Source organism: Etheostoma cragini, chromosome 4 (genome assembly GCF_013103735.1).
Source record: "Etheostoma cragini isolate CJK2018 chromosome 4, CSU_Ecrag_1.0, whole genome shotgun sequence".
Taxonomy (NCBI): Eukaryota; Metazoa; Chordata; class Actinopteri; order Perciformes; family Percidae; genus Etheostoma; species Etheostoma cragini.
In genome coordinates, this window is record NC_048410.1 from 4,829,898 (window position 1) to 4,853,164 (window position 23,267).

Genomic DNA, 23,267 nt, shown 5'->3' on the forward strand with positions numbered 1-23,267 from the left:
TCCTCCTCAAAAGCTGCCGACTCAGAAATTGCACATACTAAGGAAAGCTCACTGTGGGACTGGCTCTAGTGGCTGTAATTCTGCAACTAGGCGAAATTTGGGGAAAGAGACTTCAGATATGGTATTAGGGGACCAATAAGGCCTACATAAAAGCATCCAAGGAGTACCATGTCATGGGACTTTTAAAGTGTTAAATGTCAAAGTGCTCATTATGCAACAGAATGGCCCATGTCTGTGTGATCTGGAATATGACTGAGGCATTATTGGGTCTAGCGTTTCAATGTTGTTATGACTGGAGGTGTGGCACGTACTGGTAGGTATAATAATCTACAGTAAACACAGTTACATTCCACTACCATTGCCAATAAATAACTTTTGTTTATGCAAGTTTAATGCGTTTCGTTTACTTGTTTGTTTTCTTTTTCAGTATTTTATAATCATGATTTAACTCGTGAAAGAAAACCTAACTATTTTTTAGCATTTTTAGCATTTTAGCTTTGTTCACCTGTCACCTCCTCAAGGAGCTTGGGGAGAAACGTGTGCGTTTCAGAACTATGAGAATAAAGTCAGAATTCTCAAGATTAAAGTCAGAATTTTGACTTTAATCTCAGAATTAAAAAAAGTCAGAATTCTGAGAATAAAGTCAGAACTCAAATATTTTTTCACCAGTGGCCCTAATCTTCTTCCGTACAAAAGAAGTACATCACAGTATCTTAGTGTAGCATCAGAAACAGAATTCTGAGATTAAAGTCAGAATTCTGAGAAAAAAAGTCAGAATTCTGAAACTAAAGTCAAATCTCACATACATTTTTCACCAGTGGCCCTCATCCTCTTCCGTAGTTTCGGATCTGTCTTGTGAAAAAAAAAAATATTATATTATTTTTTCGGTCAGAACATCTTTTACTGCCTGTTTACACAGTGTACTACGGTAAAACATGGGAGCTCCATCTAAGAGCTGCCAGTGAAGCTTGTTGGGGTAACTGTTTCTGGTGAGTGTGTATTCTTGTAAGCCGTATCTTAAGTATGCTGCAGTGACTGTCGCTGAAGTGGTATAAACAGTCCATTCCCACCGCAAGCATTGAAATTAAAGTATTGTATGGTTGTGGTCGCGTAATCTATCAGTTTGCACTGTTGCTATGCTATGGTAGCCGAAACACGAGGAGACCAATCGTCTGTTAGCTTAGTTTACAGGCGAGCTAGCTCGTAATGTTAGCCAAACAACGAGACTTTATTCAAAAAACAGCGAAGTCTGTGTGACATAAAGCTCATTTATAGATATGGTCAATTCATATCAACACGTTATGCCTTTTCATTGTTAGAGTGCAATGTTTAATTAGGAATCCCTATAACGTTAGGCCAATACAAACTCCCCAACTTTAACGTTAAAGTAAACGCATTAAGCAATGTTTTGATAGATATACAAATTCCTCAATAAAGAAGAACTTTTCAAAAGTCTAGATTTTTCGAATGCAGTTTGGTATGAAGCTGATTTAACAAGAGAAGACGGAAGGAAGGGATTACAAGCTAACATAAAGTCAAAGTAAATACACATTTTGTTGCTTACTGTAGTCGGAAACGAGTCGTTGTGTTTTACACAAGCCATGTTTACAGTTAACTCTCAGTGTGGCACATGTGCGCTGCAGCATGTGGGGACGTGATCAACGAGCAACATTTAATAGAGTCAACCACAAGGTGGCACGCTATAGTCAGCCGGGCCGTTATTCAGTCACAACAGCCTGGCGGACTGCTATGGAATGCAATCCTATACATTGGAACTGAAGTATGAGATTCCTCCTGTCGTTGATGCTACAGGTCTTTATTACAACCAGCATTCACAATGATAACGCCGGCGTTCGACCTGAGCCAAGATGCAGAGTACCTGATCCTCAGCATCCGTGTGCCCTACACCAGAACATCCGAATTTGACCTCTACATTGATGGGTCAGATTTCAAGTTCTATGCCAAGCCCTACTTTCTTAGGTGAGTTAACCAATACACTTAAACCGATGCAAGGTGTATATTTTTTAACCTCGCTTGGGTGAAAGTGGGGGTGATGAAAGCAGTTAATTCACAGACTTAGTTAACCACCATCTATCTTAGACTTGGATTTGCTGTCATTTATCTTTTGCCCATTATATTGGTCAATAGAAAATTCACAGGATCTAGCTAATAGGGTGTTTGTTTCTCTATTAATGACTGTAACTTTCTGTGTCTATGTGTTGTTTTCAGATTATCTCTTCCTGGAAGAATAGTGGAGGATGGGAGAGAAAAGGCAAAATTTGACATTGATAAAGGTAGGTCCCATTTTTAAATTGTGATCATTTTTTTTAGACCAATAAGGCAATTTTGATTTAGTACGCAATTTGAAAAAAAAGTTCCTTATCTTCCACTAACTTCTCCCTTATCTGTACTATTTTTAAAAATGAAATATAAATCTTAATGAGCTCTTGTCAGTAACAGTATTGTAAGAAAGAAAAGAAGAAAAAAAATTATACCTCTCTCCCTCTGTATTGTGCAGCAGAGGGCACAGCAGACTGCTCTGCAGAGTCGTGTAATTACGACTTTATGACTTTCCTAAACAGCTGTACATAGCGCTGAAAAAGTAAGACAGAGGAAATAATGTCCATTCTGTGGTTGTTGCAACACATTCTCACTCCCATCCTGTAAAATATGGTGCCTTTGCTGTGACGCGGTTAGGTTTAGGGAAAGGTTGTGGGTGGGCAAAAGGTGAAGGTACTTTGTACACATGTGTGTAGCAAAATTCATTCTCTGCATTTAATCCATCCCTCAAGGGAGCAGCTGGCAGCCAATTACAACTCCCGGCGACCAATACCAGACCTGAGCTTGTGCCTTGAGAACCTAGTACATGTTTTTTGATGGTGGGGAGAAATCGGAGCACCCAGAGGAAACCCACGCAAACATGAGGAGAATATACAAACTCCACACAGAAAGGCCCGGAAAGATCTAGATTCAAACATAAAACCTTCTTCCTGTGAGGCCACCATGCTTCCAGGGACTGAAGGGCTTACGGTACCATGACACTAACGGGCCGGTTAACGACATACGCGAGACACAAACCCCGCTCTTCTGTGTGAAAGTCCTGTTTTTGACCCAGCCACCATACCAGAAGATCAAAATAACCTACAGTAGCCTACCAGTACGTGCCACACCTCCACTCATTACAATATTGAAACACTATACCCAATAATGCCTCAGTAATATTCCAGATCACAATGACACGAACCATTCTGTCAAATAATGAACACTTTGACTTTTAATACTTTAAAGGTCCCATGACATGGTGATCTTTGGATGCTTTTAAATAGGCCTAATTGGTCCCCTTATACCATATCTTAAGTCACTTTCCCAAAATGTAGCCTTGGTGCAGAATTACAGCCACCAGAGCCAGTCTCACAATGAGCTTCCCTTAGTATGTGCCATTTCTGAGCCTGTCATTTTTGAGGAGGAAATGGGGGGGAAGGTGGAGGCTGGGGGTGTGGCCTTGACCAACTTGGCTTTCAACTTTGCTTGTTTGAATGCCGTGATTTCTCACTGTCATGGTTGGGCCAAATTCGCTGGGCGGGCAAAGCAGAGAAAGGGACTGTAGCCTTGCTCCTTATGACCGCCTAAGGGGCAACACTCTCCCGCAATATCAGCATTACATTGAACTCGTTACAATTTAGGCTACATATTTCTTTTACTTTTACTAACCCTTAAATTGTCCGCCTGTGCCCCTACATATTTTAGTTAGGGGCTATAATGCTCCTAGTAAAAATAGTTATCCTGGAGCCCTCATCTGATTGGCTGTCTGTCAATCTGAATCTCAGCACTCTGAGCATTGATTCAGAAAAGCACTGGGAGGCAAGTGAAGGAATAAAAACCTAGAAGTTCTAATGTAGGATCTGATAGCTTCCATTCATTTTATGTGTTTTATTTTTTTTTTTCAACTCTACAAACCAAGTCATGGCAGGATTTTTCAGGATACGTTTCTAAGTCCTAACAACTGTTGTTTTTCCCCCCGGTGTTTGTCAGAATGTGCTGACCTTTCCTTTCAACGAGGAAAAACGGTTGTGCAAATGTTATCTGAACATATTGAGCTGTGTTGCATTCCATCATCTGTATGCAGAGCGGGGGTTTTAAAAAACAGTTTAACCTTTTTAATGGATAGTTTCACAGTGAAGATACAGACGGGAGATATAAGGAGAAAGTAAGACCTGCGTGTGACTTGCAACAAAGTTTCCTGGCCGGGATTGACCCTGAAGTTGGGGTTATATGGGATGCACCTTAACCACTAGGCCCCCCCAGGTGGCTTCAAATTGGTTTGGCTTGAATAGTGTTTTTTGTCTTCCATCACTTTGGAAAAAAAATCTGTAACGATTCTCTTTCAGTTAACAATGATATCACATTTTGATGAAGTGAATTCTTGAGGGAGAGCCACCATCATGCTTGTTGGAATAGGTAAAGCACAAACTGTTACAACACCACTTTCCCTTAGGGAGATACTTGGAGGGATGCGAGTGAATGTGGTCTGCAGTAGGGATGCAGGGATGCACCAGCCCCGCTTTTTCAGTACCAATGCCTGGGTTTTGGGTATGAGGCGAAACCGAGGATCGATCGGATTCCAGTGTTTTATTAATAAGCTATTAACATCACTGTGGGAAAGTAACTGGGATCATTGTTTTATGTGTGAGGCAACATCAGGCTTGATTCAAAAACTTTCCTATCTTTGTAAAACAAAATGTAAATACATAGATAAACATTTACCAAAATGGTTATTTATTATTGAGTGCCAGTAAGTTACTTTGGATAACACTTTGGAGTAGGGCTGGCTAATATATTGATGTTGTATTGATATCGCGATATGAGACTTGATATCGTTTTAAATTCTGGACACATTGTGATATGGAGAGTGTTGTCTTTACCTGGATTTACAGGCTGCATTACAGTAAAGTGTAATTTTCTGAACTTATTGGACTGTTCTAACTGTTCTATAATTTACAGTTACCCATTAAATAATTTCTGGAGAATCTTTATATAAAATATCATTGTTTAACTAACGTTTTGTTAAAGAACCAATAGTCAGCCATACAATGTCTCTGCAATATTGACATCGAGGAATTTGTGATATTTGATTTTCTCTATATCGCCCGGCCCTACTTCAGAGCATTGAAGACATTTACAAAGAGACTGGTGAGAAAGGCCAATAACATTGGATGTGCCTACACACACCCTCCGGCATCTCACTTTAAATTACTGCCATCTAGACGTCGTTTCTGCCCACGCCTTCTGACCAAGAACAGATCCAAATTCTCTTCTCAATGGTAGCGGTTTCCTGCCAATTAGGAGGTTGGCAGTTCGATCCCTGGACCTGCAGTCCAATGTGGAAGTGTCCTTGGGCAAGGCTTGGTGCTATGGCAGCCTTGGCTACAGTGTGTGAATGTGTGTGGATGGTTGCTGTACTATGTACAGGATTATTTGTTAAGATTAGAACGGTGTTATATAAATACAGTCCATTTTTATAATAGGAAACTGTAGGCATCTTGGTCCTTATTAAATTAATTTGCAGAAATGTGCATGATATCGTTGACCAGTCTTGACGCTTACAATGCACTGACCAAAACATGGTTCTAGTTGCACACAGTGATTTATCCCTGGGATGTCTTTAGTTAGTACTTCAGTCAATCAGCAAGGGTAAATTAACCCGCCAATCATGTTATTTCATCCCATTTGAAGGGCCGCTGGCGCCATCTGTAATGTCATAATGACTAAAGCCTGCCGGCTGCCTGTGATATGTGTTTTCACCGTGACCGTGATGGGGAGCTCATGTAGGATGTTCTTTAAATATATAACGAGCAAATGAAATGTTATAATGACTACTGGAGTGACGGTCGCTAGTGTCTATACAACACTGTCTGTCAATGTGATGTCGCTTTGATTTCTGTTGCACATAATCGATTCTAATGAAGTTGTCTTTATGGGGACATCTGTCTTATGGACTCTGACACCTCATTGCCCGTCTGTCAGCAGGGCCCCAGTTAACTCGCTGTGTCTAAATAAGCCTGTGACATCTGCTAATAAAGCTCTGCTAATGAGTGTCCTTGTTTAGACTTCTAATGAGCAATCATTAAGATCCCTCTTTCAGGCTTTTTATTCTGAAATGCCTGCAACTCAAGCAATTAGTCAGCTCCCATCCTAAAGCACATCTAAGCTTTAACACTTGGGTGCATTGAAATTTGATGAGGTCTTTAGGCGACCATCAGATTTTCTCTGTGGTGGGGCCAAATCAATCTAATTCATCTAGTGCCTCTTTAGTTTTAATAGCGGTTTGTAAAGAAACTACTTAATTTTGAAGTGTTGCATGCACAGTTGGGCGGATTGATTGGCTATTGTTTGTTAGACACTTTCAAATTAAAATCTACAACTGTGCATTAAGTAATTAATGACAATTCTTTCGGATTAAAATGAGTAGCCTGTGAGTATTGTCTTCCTATTGTTACTCCATTGTTAATTCTGACATATCGCATGTCATTTTATATAAGAGCATTTAGTCATTTCTTCCCAACTTGGTATACATCTAAATGGCAATTTATACGTGATTTTTTGGGAAAAATCGTAAATATACTTATCTTCAGATTTTTTTTTCTTTTAATTGATAGCCTTGTATAAAATGTCAAAACTGAAACTACTCAGTGAATATTATTTTGAAACTTATTTAGAAAAGTCACTAGTCACCAAAATAATACTTAGTTCCTGATATAATTAAGACGCTGTGATTACCCAATCATTGCTACAGTAAATTTGAGAAATGACAAAGGTTCAATGAGTCCTCTTTATAATAACTGGTTGATATGGTTGGTATGGGCTGTTATTTAATTGATTAGTTGTTGCAAAACATGTGTAGGGATGTTATTAAAAAGGAGCCCTGAAGGGTTAAAATAAAAACCCTTCCCTTGCTGCAGGTCTCGCCACTCTTTGGGTTCCTAAGGAAACAGCTGGAGAGCACTTTGAGGGACTTCAGATGCTGACGAGTCTCCTCGCCCCAAAAGGCTCCCGTTCAGCAAAACCACTGATAGAGGACTTAAGTACAGGTTAGCCAAACCTATGCACCACTTTAATTAAAGTAATAAGGGAATTAAGCTGGAACCAGCTATAAATTTATAACATTTCAAAAGGATGCAGTGAAGCTGCGGGGGATGATGATGATGATGATGAAGATGAAGATGATGAAGAGTTTGACTGGCAGGTTGAGCAGGAGGTGTACAAGGAGAGCTCTGAGGAGGAGCTGAGAGCCCTGCCGAAATATGGCTTTGGCAATCAGCGGTCCGGAGTGTTTGCAAGATTACAGGTGAGGCTACAGATACCAATCATTTCTAGGACTGGGTATCTTTCAAATATTGTTTATTACCAGTACAAATACCAATACAGCGAATGACTTTGATACTGGTTCCTGAACCAGTTTTATATAAAAACATTTCAACGAAAAGAAATGATACCATTACCCATTACAGCACAAACCTGTTTATTTATTTTTATCTGTGTTTAACTTAGTTAGACAGCCAAGCACCCTCATTATGAGATCTTTAGTAGAAGCATGCTTAATGCTTATTGGCTCAGTAGTCTCGCTTTGTCAGACCTTCCTCCACAGCGCTGCAAAGGAGGATCTGGCTAGCCCGCATGGCATTCCGGGATGGGAGAAAAAGGTGCTCTGGTTTATTGGCATTTCTTTAAACCAATCACAATTGTCTTGGGCGGCGCTAGGCACTTTAAAAGTTTGGAGCAGTTAACCATAGTCCTCATAAATTCCCCAGGGTGAAAAAAAAAGAAAACACAAGGTAACGCACATCCGGCCGGAAAAACTGACATCTGACGGAATTTCTGCACTGGAGCCATTCCAGAAGTGTAACGGCGTGGATTTAAACTATTGGCTCACTGATGCGGATTAGATTTACTCTTTAGTATAGAAATTTTGAATTGCATGACGAGGCATTTGGTTGGTGCCTAAAAAGTATTGAATTCGGTACCCAGCCCTAATTATTTCCTCATTGGTGAACTCCTTGCATCTTTTCTGATTAAACAATGCTTAATATAATCATAAAAGTGAAGTTTAAATTACATTGTCAGATTTTCTATGTCTGGACTGTCCCCACAGGAGGAACTGAGTGATGTGACTGATATCAAGAACCCAGAAGGAAAGCCAGCGGCAGAGAGGAGGCGGGCACGGCTGGACGCAGAGGCATCTGCTTTTTCACCTGACCATTACCTGTGAGTTTATCAAAGATTAAAACCTCTGACACCGTAAAACATGGCCTTTTTTTCCATCCCCGTGCTGTCTGCTAACATATGTCATTTCAGGGCTGATCTGTTTGAGGATGAGGAGATAAAGGGGCTGCTGAAGTTCAAGCCGTGGTGGGCCAAACTGAGTCCCGCTACAGAGCAGGAGGGAGAAGCTGGTCAGTCCAAGTTATTCCGTCATAATCTTATTTGTATAGATCTTGTAATCTAAAAAATGTTGCTAGGATCAATCTAAAACAGCTACATGAATTTGCACTTTTTTTATCCAGTGATGAACAAACAAACTTGAAACTAGATCAAAAATGCACACAACAAATGGATAAATAAAGCTGAATTATTTGAATTATAGGAAATTAAAAGTAACCAACAAAGTAGTGACTGAAGGCTACCAGAAGGTGGCATGAAGTTGCAAAAATTGAGAGGGCAATCATAAATTGTTTGATCACATTATTTTACCAAATTAAACTGCACTTCTTACTGCATCATTCTTACTATCCCCAGTAGTACCATTCCAGAACTTCCACTAGTAGTATAATGTTACTTGAAATGGTGTATATGCAGAGTTCCAAACGGGACTCTGTTGGCTGGGATTTATGCCTGCAAGGCACTGACATTGTTCTCTGACAATATATTAATCCCCAAAGGACACACGAGTCTTTTGACTTCCCCTGTCTAGAGTAAGGTCAGCTAGAGAGCAACAGAGCTGCACTCCCTGCAAAGTGCCTCAGGGCTCTTAAACAGGAAAGACACTTTCCATTATGAGAGATTGATCTTGGACCTTCCCTAATCACTACATCTCTCTGTTGCATGTTGATCAATTTAAACAAGAACAACTGCTGAGTTGGAACTCAAACGTTATCTGCCTTCTTGCCTTTTCAATATCTTTTATCTATTTATTTATTAAATTGAGGTTTTATTTTTGCAATTAGTTCCCACCCATTTCAAATCAATGGCTCATTTACTTAGATGGAGACGTGACGCTTGCTGGCTGGAGCCTCCAAGGTTCATTCCTCCGCTCAGCCTCTTGCATGGGAGCGATAGCTCGTGAAGCCTCGGCACTGCAAGAGACTTATTTAATTCTGCCATCCGGCTCCTCTAACAGCCTGCTAATTCCAGCACTTCCACTGCTCATAGCCACAGCTTACGTGAAGTGCATGGGTGTCGTACTCTTGAGAGAGGATTTAGATTAAACAGATAGCATTATCGCAGGAGGGAGTGCTGCTGGTTGTGTTTTCCATCAGCGTGCGGGGCCCGCTCGCTGATGAGCAGCCATCAGTCAAGCAATGCAAAGTCCATTTGCCGCAGCATGATTTTAGCCCAGCGTAGAACATTACGGCTCCCAGTAACACCGCCGGCTCCCCCGCCTCATTCTGCATTCTAAGACAGAGTGCCTCAGTTGGAAGCCCAGGCATAGATAAATGGGCCAAATTAAACTTAATGGCTTGATTGACGGGTCGAATAGCATTAGCCTCCGCTGAGTGTGAAGAATGGCGTTGGTCATGAGATTTAAGCGGCTTGCCATCAAATCTTGAAAGCATGCTCGTGATTTTAACTGCTTGTCGTATATATTTAAAATGGCAACTACGAGTCCTCCATGTGAGGATCCCCCCCCCCCCCCCCCCCCCCCCCCCCCCCCCCCCCCCCCCCCACACACACACACACACACACACACACACAACCACACCCAACTTCAACTAAGTCTGATATATATATGTGTCACCTGCCAGATGGATGTGGACACAAGTGCTAATGAAGTAGAAACTGGCCCCTCTGTGCTCTCTGGTGTCCGGGCCAGCACACTGACAGGCCACATCTGTCCACTGGAGGCCTGTATTCACACACTGGTCCCGGCTAAATGGTCCTGACAGCTTAGTCTCTCTTAACCTGCTGCACTTGTGTTATGGCTGGGTTTAGAAATCTGATCTTTGGTTTAGATAGATAGTACTACTACAGAACGTTTACAGTTTGAGCAGACTGTGTCATTAATGTCCCTTTGATTTGATACCTAAATTGATCACAGTTTGTGTATGCACAAAATTAACCATATCTGCCATCCACGGTCACATGTTGACCCCTTACATTTGTTAAAGTCTGGAAGCGTTTTCCAACCCTCAGCAGTATTTCAACAAAGCATATTTACTCCATGCCATCAGGCCATCTGGACCTGTAGAGAGCAGATCAGCGCCAGGCCGCCGTTCCAACTGGAGGAATCATTTCAGAAATGAATTTGCAATCAGCAGAAGCCCTCATACGCTGTGTGCTTATGTCCGTTAGAACTGATTGGCTTCAAAGCTGAGATGAATCGATGTGGTTTTGGGTAAGTTTATCAGGTCTGCTAACCTTCCCTCAGTGGGTTGGCCCGCCGAATTAATAGAAAAATATATCAGCAGAACAAGGCTGCTGGGTCCAACTTGCAAGAGGGTTGGTTCTCTTGACACCATTTAGATTTTGTGTTTGGTTATTGTTTTTAATTGCCTTTTTTTTTTTTTTTTTTTTCTTTTTTTTCTAGGTGAAGGGTGATCCAAAAAACACTTTTAGAAAAACTCCGTTATGTCAACACTTGTATACGAGATCTTTTATCTTTGCTATTTGTCAATAGCCTGTGCATCCTGGCCATTAGTTTGAGTAAGTGTTTGTCTGTGATTTTGGTAATTCATGTTACCGCTATGTGGGTGCGTGTGTGTTCGTGTTCTGCTCGGCTGTGCTCTCCCGCTGCAGCTGCACTGACGATGGACTCAGGTAGCGCCTGCAGGGAGCTGAAACCTGACGTAATGCAGCAGGAATCTCCTTCCCATGTTCCCATTGCCGTGTGTGTGTGTGTGCCAGCCAATACACAGCAGTGCATCTTGCACATCAGGGACTCTCCTCATGCAGAGAGAGGAATTGCTTTCAGCTGTTTCGTAAGCTGCTGGAAAGAGAAAACTGTTGAGTTACAGCATGTTCCTGCAGACATTCAGAGCGCCTTTCAATACTGAACGACGCAGATAGCTTAAATGGGATTGAAGCCTGTTTGTGTCGCCCCATTAGGCTTGCCAAAGATCCCTATTAGGCAGATGTCTCTTTCAAAAGGAAACAGCTAGTGAATTTGCAGAGAGCAGGGAAGCAGAGGTTTTGACATATTTTCATGTGATGGTAATTCAAAAGCATCTAAATGGGATTGGCTTTACTAATTTAATGTAGGCCTATTCGGCCTATATTTCCTTCTGCTCCTCATCAACTCCTGCTACGTTATGGCTAAACTTGCCACCTCCCCCCAACTGCTCCAGAATAGCAGTTAATAGGCCAGTGGTAGAAAACTCTGTTCTGCCGGTGTGTCAAAGTCGAAAACAAACCCCAACCTCAGATTTCCAAGCTTGGAACTCAGGCAACCACCGAGTATCCTGATGTGTGCTCCTTGCATCAACAGCTGTGAAAGCTTTAGTAACATACAGTTATTAGCACTTATGTGTTGTTTATGTCTCCCTAAATTAGTCGTACTCACAGCGCTGTCCAACAATGGCTAACCTGGTTAGAGCCAATGAAAACAATGAAAATCTGACGTTTAAATGGAACGCATTCAACTTGGGCGTGACGTCATCCCCAGCTTTGGCTTCCGAGTTCTGAGGTGAATGGAACACACTATTTAATCGGCCTGGCTGTCTGTCTGAAAATTACAAAGGCAGATTGGTTGTCGTGGCTTAAAGCCGGCAGTGGAGATAGTCATAACTGCCGTAATGCAGTCAAACCGACTGAAAGGAACAGCAGGCATGGTGGAACTACACACAGTAGTGATGCACAAGTCGACCCACAGGAGGGTCAAAAAGTTACATCATTAATAACTTACAGAAACATTACGTGCAATAGTCAACCTTCCCTTCCATCTGGCCTTCACGCATCTGACAGTTGTGCTACTGTAATGTATAAAGTTTGTGATTTGTGGGTCAGTTTGGGTTGATTAACGGTGCGGATAGGCTTACACACACTAGGTGCTGTTGTGTCACGCCTCTTTTGCTCCTGGGTTACTGGGAATCACATACAACATGTGAAAATGATCCAAAGTCCACGCTAGTGTTCTCAGGTAGCTATGTTCCAAGTGGTTGTAGGGGTGTGTTTACAACCTGACACTGTGTAAGAGGCCAAGAAGGAAAACCCATTTCATGCAGCTGTTTGGTTGCGTGGACTCTGTGGTTTGAGGAGCTGAAAAATTGTTTTTGTTTTTACTGATATAAAAGCTCAACTGGTTGTATTCAGAACACGTTAGATATAACAGAACAATATTTAAAAAGATAAATATTTCAAGCCACATTGAAATACATATTAGAAGAAAATAGGGCAAAATGTTTTAAAGAAATTTGAAATGAAGGTGTTCAAAGAATCTGCAAATCTTATCTCATAAAAGACTTAATATCATAATTACTAGAATAGATTTCATTATTACGAGATGTGGATGCCACACTTATGAGAAACAATCTAATTTGAACAGGTGTTACATTGTTTCTGAGAGCCATCAGATTCTTGCCACACAGCTGGACTGTAAGCTGCCACATAAGAGTGAAAATGTATCCTGTTAAATCGCAATAATAATGGCATTTCAAGGTCGGACTACATCCATGACCCATGCATGGTAGTGTAGTCCGTTTTACTGCGTACGGGACTCTTCAGTTGGTTAACATACAGGCACTCCCAGATAGACATGACCACACGCTAAAAATCCAGGCTTCCTGCAGATTTTGATTCACAGGAAATACCAGAATCTCCGGGTAGAGCATTCCAGCAATGCCATTGTTTCCCAAAAGTGCTGTTTTCCCTGCTGACCCTAAAACGTAGGGTTGAGGTTTTGAGATGTGAAATCACAGGCTTGTTGTGGACTCAAGGCCAAAAACGGAGAGAACATTATGCATTTTCCCATTTAACCAGTTTAGTGTCAACGTCATGTTAAAGACATGGGACACTAAATCCACTTAATTAAGCTGTGTAAATCACAGCGGGGCCACAACGATAACATTAAGCCTTTTATGTTGGTGCACCGTGGTGTGAGCATGCTCAAATGAGTGATGGTTTGGTATGTGGCGTTTGTAAAGTCCAACACTCTCTCTGTCTTATGGAATAAGATCCACACGAATAGCATATGTGTGCAAACTAAAGCAATGTATGCAACATCTCCTCCTCCTGACCACCCCCACCAACACTGCTTCTCACACTAACTGCTGGATTCCTCTGCAGTTCATGGGGCAGCTGAGTAGACCTGCGTATTGTTAAAAAAAAAAATCTAAACCAAAACCATGACTTTGATACCAATTTAATAAAACAAAAAGAAATAACAATATTACACATTGCGGCACAAATCTTGGAATTCACAAATCAGTTCCTACTAGTTGTTCCTGCATGTCTCTACGTCGTGTAACATTAGACAATCAAACCAATCCAAGCCAAACATCATTGGCTTACTCAGGCTGATGAGATTCCTTGAGACTTTTTAGGTAATGAAATCGGGTATTCAGTGACGGGGCATTTTCTGACACTCAGTTCTTTAGAGGCAATTCAGATTTGGTACCCAGCCCTGCAGTTGAGTGTCTCAGTCCTGTCAAATATATGTCAAAGACTTTTGGTGACATGAAATAGACAATTAACTCTTAATTCCTTGTTCTTGGGCAGCTGTCTCCTTCAACGACTGTGAGAAGGAGCAGCTGAGAAAATTCACCAACCGTTCCTACCTGCTGGACAAGACGTCCCGTAACCAAGTGTGGCTCAGCCTTGTGGACATCCTGCTGGCTTATTCCTACGAAGTGCGCTCTACAGAGGGAGAACACAACGTAAGTGTGTGTGTGTGTGTGTGTGTGTGTCTTTCTCTCCCTTGTTGAGCAGCACTTAGCCTTGGGTGACAAAGCCCTCTATCCTCAAATCCTTTAGACCCCCTTCCATTTCATTCAGAGCCTTAAGAGATTACCAGCAGATACAAGAGCTCAGTCCAGGCCTTTTTTTGTCACAGGTAGCTGCAGAAAGGCAAGGTGAGTGCCCCTGATTTCATTGTTGAAGGCAGTTCATACCATGGGTGAATGAAATACTAGTGATATTTAATGCAGCACAATGTTGAACTTAAACCCAGCTAGGAAAATAAAATCTTTCATATGGTAACATGTTAATTTCTGTAGGGAATATTCTAACACGGAGTAAGTTTGGAGCCTGCTCTTTACTGTAAATGTGCTTATTCTGTCTGAGCATAATTAATTGATGTGTGTGTGTGTGTGTGTGTGTTTGCGCAGAATGTGTTTATGTATATTTACTGTATATGTACTGTGTGTGTGTGTGTGTGTGTGTGTGTGTGTGTGTGTGTGTGTATATATATATATATACTAAATGTATGTGTGTATACTGTATGTATGTACAGTATGTGTATGTACAATAGATGTATGTGTGTGTATGTATATATATATATATACACACACACACACACACACACACACACACACACACACACACACACACACATGTGTGTGTGTATGTATTTATGTGTCTAACATGTTGAATGACAAAAAAACGTATTTCCTGTCTGCCATTTTTGTGGTAATAAGTGGTCCCCTTTTTCCCTGCAGGTAGAGTCAGCGTGGACTATCAGAAAACTCAGCGGGACTCTCTGCTGGCTGGAGGTGAGTCAGTTATTGCACAAGGAAGGGTTTCACACATCATGTCGGTTGGGGCCGGAAACTACAAGTTTCGACAATAAAGAAATACGGCGGTGTGGAGTTATAAAAAGGTTTGCTTACCAGGCCTCTGTAGTCCACTTTACATCTCTACTTGAGACTTGCAGCTCAAAGCTACATTAGCTGCTACTGGCATAACACATCTGAACCCCTGCCTGGACTGTGGGCGGCCAAGTAGCCCTGTGCGTCATGTATGAGCCAGGTTTTGACGTGGATGATATCTCTGGTTCTGCTGCATCAATTTTTATACTTTTCTAACAGTGTTATGCTAACTCAGTGGAGTATTGTTTTAATTCATGCTGCACTATGTCGATCTGCTTCTGTTTTCTCCCTTCTCATTTGTCTGCTTTTGACTTTGTATGCATTTTTCTTGTGCTTTTGCGTTTTAAATTGTCTGTGGGTAACTTAGGGCGAGACCCATCAGCTGTCCATTAGCAATTCAACAAACTTGTGTTGACTTATGGTTAGGTTGGATGTATTACATGATGTGTTATAAAGTCTCTGTTTTGTTTATTTTTTTTGGGGGGGGGCATTTCTGCCTTTAATGGAAAGGGGGGTGGGGGGGAGACATGCAGGAAATCATTCAGGTTGGACTCAAACCCTGGACCTTCGGTGTCGAGGCATAAACCTCAATGTATGTGCGCCTGCTATACCTACTGAACTAACCCGGCCACCAGACACACTCTTGAGGTGAATATTGATGTGTCTATGTGACTTTCACACATACGCAGCACATGGTTTCACTCTGTGTAAATATGTTGACAGTTTCATCAAGGTCTGAAGACACATTAGAGGAAACGCCATCGCTGGTATTTTCTCTAAAGCTAACAGCATGCGTGTGTGTGCATTGTCACAACCTGCCACTAGACAATCAGGGGTCAGCAACCACAGGTACCTGTGCCACCATTGGCACGGCGTAGCTTGACTAATGGCACACTACAACTGTGCAGGAGAGTTTTTTTTGGAAATGTTCCAAACTGCCTGCCAAAGAACCTCTTTGACAGCCACCAGGTTGAAATCACAGAAATGGCCCTAAATAAAATCTTGAGGCATTTTTCAGTAAAAGTTGGCAAATAGTCTATTTTAGGGGTATTTAATTATGCTGAATCTATTTTTGCTGTTTTATGTCTTACGTGACACTCGGTAGAGCGTAAAATCCAAGATTACCGCCTCATACGCCAAATAAGCACATTTCTAAGCAATGGCTCAAAGATAAACTGTTTTTATTGTGATATAGCATTTATTGATTAAAGGAAACAAACTGAATAGTCAGAACAAGTTAGTCATTCTTTCTTAAATATTTCCAGTTAACACTGACGTGTAACTTTGTGTATTTGAGTCTGTCCATGTAAGAACATCATGCTGGTGGCAGCAAAAGGCCCAAATCTAAAACCATCATTCTATTACATTATGTTAAGAGTGTTTCTTACTTTTCAACATTTACATGTCGATGTCGAACCAAGTTTACGGATGGAAATTTTGATGATGTAAAGTTTTAAAACATGGAATTTCCTGACATTTTAATTAAAATAAAGAAATGTACTCGTTCCATTAACACTGATGCTTTTCAGATATTTTTGTAGAAGGTTACACCTTTTCTTTGTTTCCATTATCACCTGTTTTAGTATTTCTGTATAGTCAAACACAAACACACAATTTAGGCGTCACCACAGTTATGTTTTAACAAAATAAAATGTGCTTAAATAGAGGTTTGATCCGGTAACCACTGATCTTTGATCAAATTGATAAAATCACAAGTTTATTCTTCAGTGTAAACATGAACACAGATTCATTTTGACTTTTGGGACTCTTCACTCAGTAATCTGGATAATGTTGCTGTGTATAACCTACCTCAGTCCTGGGTCCACATTTCACTCAGCATATGTATCTAGATTACTCAGTAAAGTGGGTTCTTGGAACAGGGCCCTGTATTGTGAGAACAATATCAAGATGTAAAAAAATGATTGATCACATGCATTTTGGCAACAAAAACTTCTTAACATTTTGGGGGACATATACAGGTATAGTCTTGTAAAACAATGAGGTTGTTTGAAATTTCACCACTCTAGGAGGCTCAGTGATGAGGTCAAATCGTAGAGGACACCATGCATTTGCAGTAATGTGGGCATTGCCTTAGGAAGCAGTAGTCCCTGACTACCACATTGGGGGCAAATAAACCCCTTTTGATTTTTAGTTTAGCATTGGCTTTCACATGTTGGGGCCACCTTCACGAGACTGGACATGATCCCGCTGTTATTACTGTGAGTTTGTGATGTAGAGCGATGATGGGCTATTATTCCTCTACTTGTATGGATCTTGTACTAGCATCACATCCCGCTCACTAGTTTGAATTTTCTCATTACTGACTTAGTGACTGCTAATGTTTTTTGACAAAGAGCTACGATTGTGGTAAGCAGAAGGTGTTCAGAAGAAATGGTTTTGCTACAATTTTTTAGCCTGACGTCATCATACTCAGATTCTAGTCAGAATGTGAGTCTGATATTGCTCCATTGGGCTGTGATTATTGGGCGCGTTTCAACCGAAAATGCCTCTGCACTCAATCGGATAGACCTACTACCAATCAGAGCAACAGAACTCAACTGTTAACAGAACCGAGACTGTGGATTGTCTCCATAGTAACCAGTCTTTGCACAATGCACTTCTGTCCTAACGTCTGACTTTTAGACTTGTTTGTAGCTGGGTATATCGTTTGTTTTGTGTAATATGAATGTGGATACGTTAATGATAGTGAGATTCTTGCTATAGTTGCATTTCTAGAGAGGAATTGGTTTTATTTCTCTGATTCACTGCTTTGTTCTAAAGCCGCTGGGCTCTGTTCAGTCACTCTGTCTCTCTCCACCATATAATGTTACCGTTCTTTCGGGCGGTCGTATGGCTTGTGTGGTTTGTAAGGTAGAAATAAAATGGATAATTGATCATTTTATTTATGTAGTTTTATAGCTGACTTTACCAGCTGACTTCTCTATTGTCCGTTGAAAAAGGTCGAGTCTCTTCTAAAACCGGCCTGTAGGACTTGAACAGCTGAATCGCAGCGACACCATCAGCTGGTTTGAGTCGAGCTGAGACGGGCCGGTTGAGGATTTTGAAAAGAATGTGCTTTCGATATCTTCTCTAACAGACACGATGGAGGAATCTACACATCTCAATTCTCTAGCGGAAGCCATCTTTGTTGTAAACAAATTCAACCCAAGTGCTCTTGGTTGACGTGGTTGATTCCGTTACTGTTGGTCATCTGTCCATCATCATCTTAAGCCCACCCAAACAATTTGATTGGACCAAACAGGTCTTGTTTGAGCAGGGTTGCTCCACAATGGATCAAGTTCAGACCAAACTTTCCAACCTCAAATGTTGTGGGTGGGGCTAAATTTGGCTGGCATCCAAGCTAACATTTTTTAAGGAGGCACATGTCAGCTAGGCCATAACGCCTGAACAAACAACCATAAATCAAATCTCAACTGACACTTATTAGCAGCTAATGAAGGATATTCCACTTCTGGTTCTGTAGACCAGGCATAGTGCTCAATACCTCTACTGTTGGTGCTCAAGAGGGTTGTTTGGTGTTTTTGGCAGTTGTGAATGAACGCATACATCTGCCTATTTTAAAAGACAATCCTTCATTAATGTTGAGCTGGATATAGTTAATCTACTACACACTACACTACAGATGTGGTAAGCAGGGTGCGATTTGTGAAGAGAGGAGAGGTTGGGAGATATATTCTGATCATGCACAACAAAAAAACCAAACATGCAAGAATGTAATCCCCCTTTCAATACCATAGATAGAGCCACTTGACCAGGCATGCGGAAACACTTAATTATCAACTTTAATATTCAATGGAAAATAATCTCAAAATGAAATGGCATAACATGGTGTCAACACAGCGCTTTCAAGCCGGGGAGCGTAATTCACTACGGCATCAACAAAATACTTTCAGCCAGGAAACGATTGTTTGTTCCACAGTAGTGTTTTTATCCAAACCAAGATCTTTACCATAAACTGTAGTTGTTTTGGTACCTCAACTTAACTGTCAGAGCCACATGACACTCACTTTTTCTGGCTTAACTCAACTACCATGGCCACAGAAAGGAGCGTCATCTGGCGCCTGGTGCCTGTAGCCATCTCAGTCACAAACAGCGGCTGAACAGCTGGCGCTGGTAGTCTTCCCGGAGCTCTGTAGCGGCTAAATACAATACGGCCAGCAACTGGCGCTTGGATTTTATCGTTCTGTGGCACTTTTGGACTGTTCACGTTACAGCGCTTTACTTAGTTTAAAATAGACTACTTCTATTTTAGGTATATAATCGATATGTTGTCAAGGCTATTGGGGTAATAGAGGATCACTTTGTGGGGCATCCATTTTGTCTCCACCGGGGATAAACAATATTTCAGCAGAGGCAGGAAAATCACACCTTGGTGGTAAGTGTGTCCCAGAGTCTATATTAGGTGTTGGGCTTGCACACACTGTCAGTACTTGTGATAAAAACACCCAAGGCACAAATCGTTTTTATAAAGAAAACGTATAAGGTTGCTTGGAGGAATTTGGTTGCCTAGACCTTGACCATGGGTTGGGATTTTGTAGTTTTCCTGCTGTGGTCACAGTGGGGGTGAAGAACAGTCTCTGCCTTGCCTGGCAGCCCTTTACTGTCTGTCAGTCGGCAGAGCTGTCGGCTCCCATTGACAAGCCATCTCATTCAATCCCCCGCTCCCTGCTTCCCCCCCTCCCCTTCCTTTCCCTTCACCTTGTGCTCTACAATAGATTCCTCTCTGTCTTTGACTGTGGGTCACAGCTGAAATCAGCTCTGCTTCCTCACTCCACTCTTCCTAACATTCACATTCCCCATCGCATCTCCCCCTCCTCCCTCCATCTGCTGCATGTTTACTTGTCCTCAGCCGACTGCGCTGGTGTGACTGTGAGCCCCTCCTCCCCTCTCTGCAGCAGAAGACCTTATTTACACTCCTGCTAAACAAGCCCAAGGGAGAGCATGATCCCAGATGACACACACTCGTGAGTTCACAGCACATCCTAACAAGCCACAAAGAAAAAAAAGAGAGAAACATGAGATTTAAAAAAATCGCTGTTTGTGTCTCCAGGCTGTGTGTCCATTAGTGCGGAGAAATTTGGAGACTGATGGCAGTGATTAAAGAGAAGCCACAATTAACTGGCCAGGACTGCAGAGGTGTTTTAATAGTTGTGAGCCCCTATTTTGCCAGCTCAATAAACAAGGAGTTGTTTGGAGTAATTATCACACTCGCGACTGCAATGCACGCTGATAGGAGCCAGTCTGAAGAAAAGAATGAATGAAAACTTCCAAGGCTGGTATATAAGGTGGAATCAAACCTTTAAATCTCCGTCGCATCTCCATTTCCTTTACTTATTGAATAAAAACCCGGCCTGTTTTTGTGCTGGATAGCTTTCTGAGTTTCAGTTTCTTTGTTTCGCAGACGTACAGCTCCTTGCAAGACGTCCTGGTGTCATTTGGACGGAGGGTTTTGTGCTACCCACTCTACAGACACTTTTCCATGGTCTCCGCCGTTGTTCGTGACACAACTAAGATTTTGCAGTCAGGTGAGTCTCTAAGAAGCACCACACCAGATGTTCAACAAGTACGCCCCTTTCACACATGCACTGCAACCCTGAAACTATCTAGACATTAACCTGGGTAGCTGAATGTGAGAACGCAAACGCAGAAACAGGGGCAATGGACATTAAACAGACTTTACCCTGCCAGCTTACTAGTACGAAATGTCTGTGTAATGTTTGATTGAGCCCATGTGAGAGTAGAGCAGGTCAGCAGATTGTTTTTGTTTTTTTACACAAACACATCAACAAAAATTCAGGAACTTCCGATGGCAAGGGCCAACGAAAAAGTCATCTGACAAATTCAAAGAATGGCAAGAGACTTGGTTCTTTATAACCAAATAAGTGGCTAGGTGACCGTGGTGTAATCTACTATCATGACCTTAACCAAATGGAGTATTTCCTGCAAATGAGAACACATCGGACACTGACAATCTCCTCTTGTGTGCTACATGTGTGAAAGGTCAACCTCAGACAAAATCCGGACCTGATTCTCCCGACATTGTCCTGAGTTCATATGAGAAAAATGTTGTTTTTTGTGACCTACTTGAATCAGAGGAGTCTTGTTATTGGTTAAGGGATTGATCCCTTAAACGTGATTTATGGTTGCGCTGAGTAGAGCCCAACTGATAAAGGATTTTTAAGGCCGATACAAATATTTGCTTATTTAAAAATCAGATATTCCAATAGATCGGCCAATATACAGTTTATAGAAAAAAAAAATCCAGAAACTTGTAACAAAACAACCTGATTTCCCTGTTTGTTATTAGTTATTTGTAGTTATTTATGAGTTCTCAGTAAAATAATATGACAATTTGTTTTATTGTCACAACAAAACCGAGGAACATCAAAATATACAAAAGTTCTGGTAAATAAAATGTATAAAAATACAAACTTAGGATGTGTGTGCGTAAGAGAGTGACAGTGATTAGCTTTGGTGCAAGTACCGTCTCTAGAGACATAGTGGGATAAATAAAGTGTCTCCCCTGTGCTTTCGGACCACGGTGGGAAATATGTAGCAGGAAAAATTAACCCTCTCCTCGGTTTCATGTCATTTATGGAGAAGGAGGAGGTGGAAATGCAACGCTACCAAGCCATAGATGAGCAACGGCATCAAAATGTTACAAGGTCTTAATGTAGGAAATTGGCAATTCAGATTTCCCTGAATATCAATCCCTACTCACACTTGCACATGACCCCATGCCGGAAGTGTTCCTAATCATTTAGGGGATAGACTTTTAAGTGTGAAAGGGGCTTAAGAGAGTGGCCCCACTCCCACCTCCTCTGGGAGGGAAATGTGGATTAGCTGAGTACGGACTGTTGACTCTGATATCTCAAAGCCCAGCGTAATCTTCAAATCAAAAGCCCCGGCGGGCAGATGAAACTGCAGTGTAAACACACTCAGGATGTGTAAGGGCTAAGATTATCCAGCTTGTGATGATTTTAACGCTGGCAAATTACATCAAATTAAAGGTCTTTTAAACTCCAGATTAGCATTTCCGCGCCTCATTAGGTAGGTAGATGAGTTGATCAGGAGTGCCCGGGAAACAGCAGTTGGAGTCACTCTTTCTCCTCACCTTCTTTCTGTTACCTCAGAAACATTATTTCTGCCAAAACGAGATTTGTCGTGTTCACCCCCGGGCCTCAAAATCATACAACATCATAATCTTACTCTTCTTTTTCCCAAAACAGACAAACGATGAGAGGCTTTGTTAATTTGTGTCTATCTATTAAGAAAAAAAAAGCACGTTTTTATTTCGCTCAAAATTAATAACCTTTTTTCCATCATTTGCAAATAATAGGCCTTTTCCGTAATCAACTGTACAGGAATTCACCCTGGCGTCTCTATTGGTGTGTGTCCTCCCAGTATTACTTTACACACTTACTAATTTGTCAGGATAAAGCAAGTTGAAATGAATGCTCGAGATTTGAGGCACTTCATTTAAGTGGCAGTGAAAGCAAACATTCATAGGTATTAGCAAAGCAAACGTATTAATGGCAGCGCACAGGTTAAGGCCTCCAAGGAAATGTTATCCGGAGGTAAATATTTGAACAGCCCGCAGGTGGAGGAGCTCCGTGAGAATACTCACCACACTTGCCAAAGTGGCTAAAAACGAAAGAGCTACTGAGCAAGTACAGAGGAGTGAAAGTTGCCTGGAGTTGGGAAGTGTGGATGAGAACCTCTGGGTCATGCTGCTGTCATTATCACGCTGATAGGACAAGACATGTTAGATGTGGCCCCTCTGTTACAGATCCATCCACCACGCATCTCTGCCGACTTTCATTCAGGCACATTGCACGGGTCATGGAATTCTGAGAGGGCAGGGAAAGTTTGGGAATTTAATCAAATTCTTGGTCAAATATGTTCTCTGACCTAGTTATGGAAAATTAAGGAAGAGCATTTACATTATACATCCATAGCGGGCTGTGAACACTTTAGGTTCAGGGCACTGATGGTATGAGATGCATGGACTGTGTGTGCAAATGTGGGACAGAGAAAAGAAGGAAAAGACCGAATGAATTGGAAATTATATTTGAAGAAAGCTGAGGTAGCATTCAATAATGCTGCAACATGTGCATTCATTTTAAGTTAGATGTAGTGAGCTAGACGATTGAACTGCATTGATCTGGATTCGGCGGTGGTCATGGTTAAAATGCCCTGGTACTTTAGACCTGACACTGGATGAAGATGGGT

The 23,267-nt window shown here is 41.5% G+C and overlaps 1 protein-coding gene and 1 long non-coding RNA gene across 3 annotated transcripts in view; one reads left to right on the forward strand and one right to left on the reverse strand.

Moving 5' to 3' along the window:
- The first annotated feature begins 916 nt into the window (after positions 1–916).
- shq1 (SHQ1, H/ACA ribonucleoprotein assembly factor) overlaps positions 917–23,267 on the forward strand; it is a 36,860-nt gene continuing 14,509 nt past the window's right edge. The window contains exons 1-10 of one of the 2 annotated variants that reach the window (XM_034869542.1): positions 917–998; positions 1,818–1,980; positions 2,230–2,294; positions 6,960–7,088; positions 7,173–7,345; positions 8,150–8,262; positions 8,353–8,450; positions 13,927–14,084; positions 14,865–14,918; positions 20,437–20,560. In XM_034869542.1, coding sequence (XP_034725433.1) covers positions 1,838–1,980; positions 2,230–2,294; positions 6,960–7,088; positions 7,173–7,345; positions 8,150–8,262; positions 8,353–8,450; positions 13,927–14,084; positions 14,865–14,918; positions 20,437–20,560 — 1,057 coding nt within the window. In that variant the 5' untranslated portion in view covers positions 917–998; positions 1,818–1,837. Of the gene's footprint in view, positions 999–1,812; positions 1,981–2,229; positions 2,295–6,959; positions 7,089–7,172; positions 7,346–8,149; positions 8,263–8,352; positions 8,451–13,926; positions 14,085–14,864; positions 14,919–20,436; positions 20,561–23,267 lie in introns of both variants that reach the window. The other variant, XM_034869543.1, reaches the window with a different exon arrangement.
- Positions 11,688–22,160, reverse strand: LOC117943431. The gene is made up of 3 exons (XR_004656352.1): positions 22,150–22,160; positions 15,910–15,914; positions 11,688–11,768 (listed from the first exon to the last, which is right to left on the reverse strand). It is a non-coding gene; the product is annotated as an uncharacterized LOC117943431 (long non-coding RNA).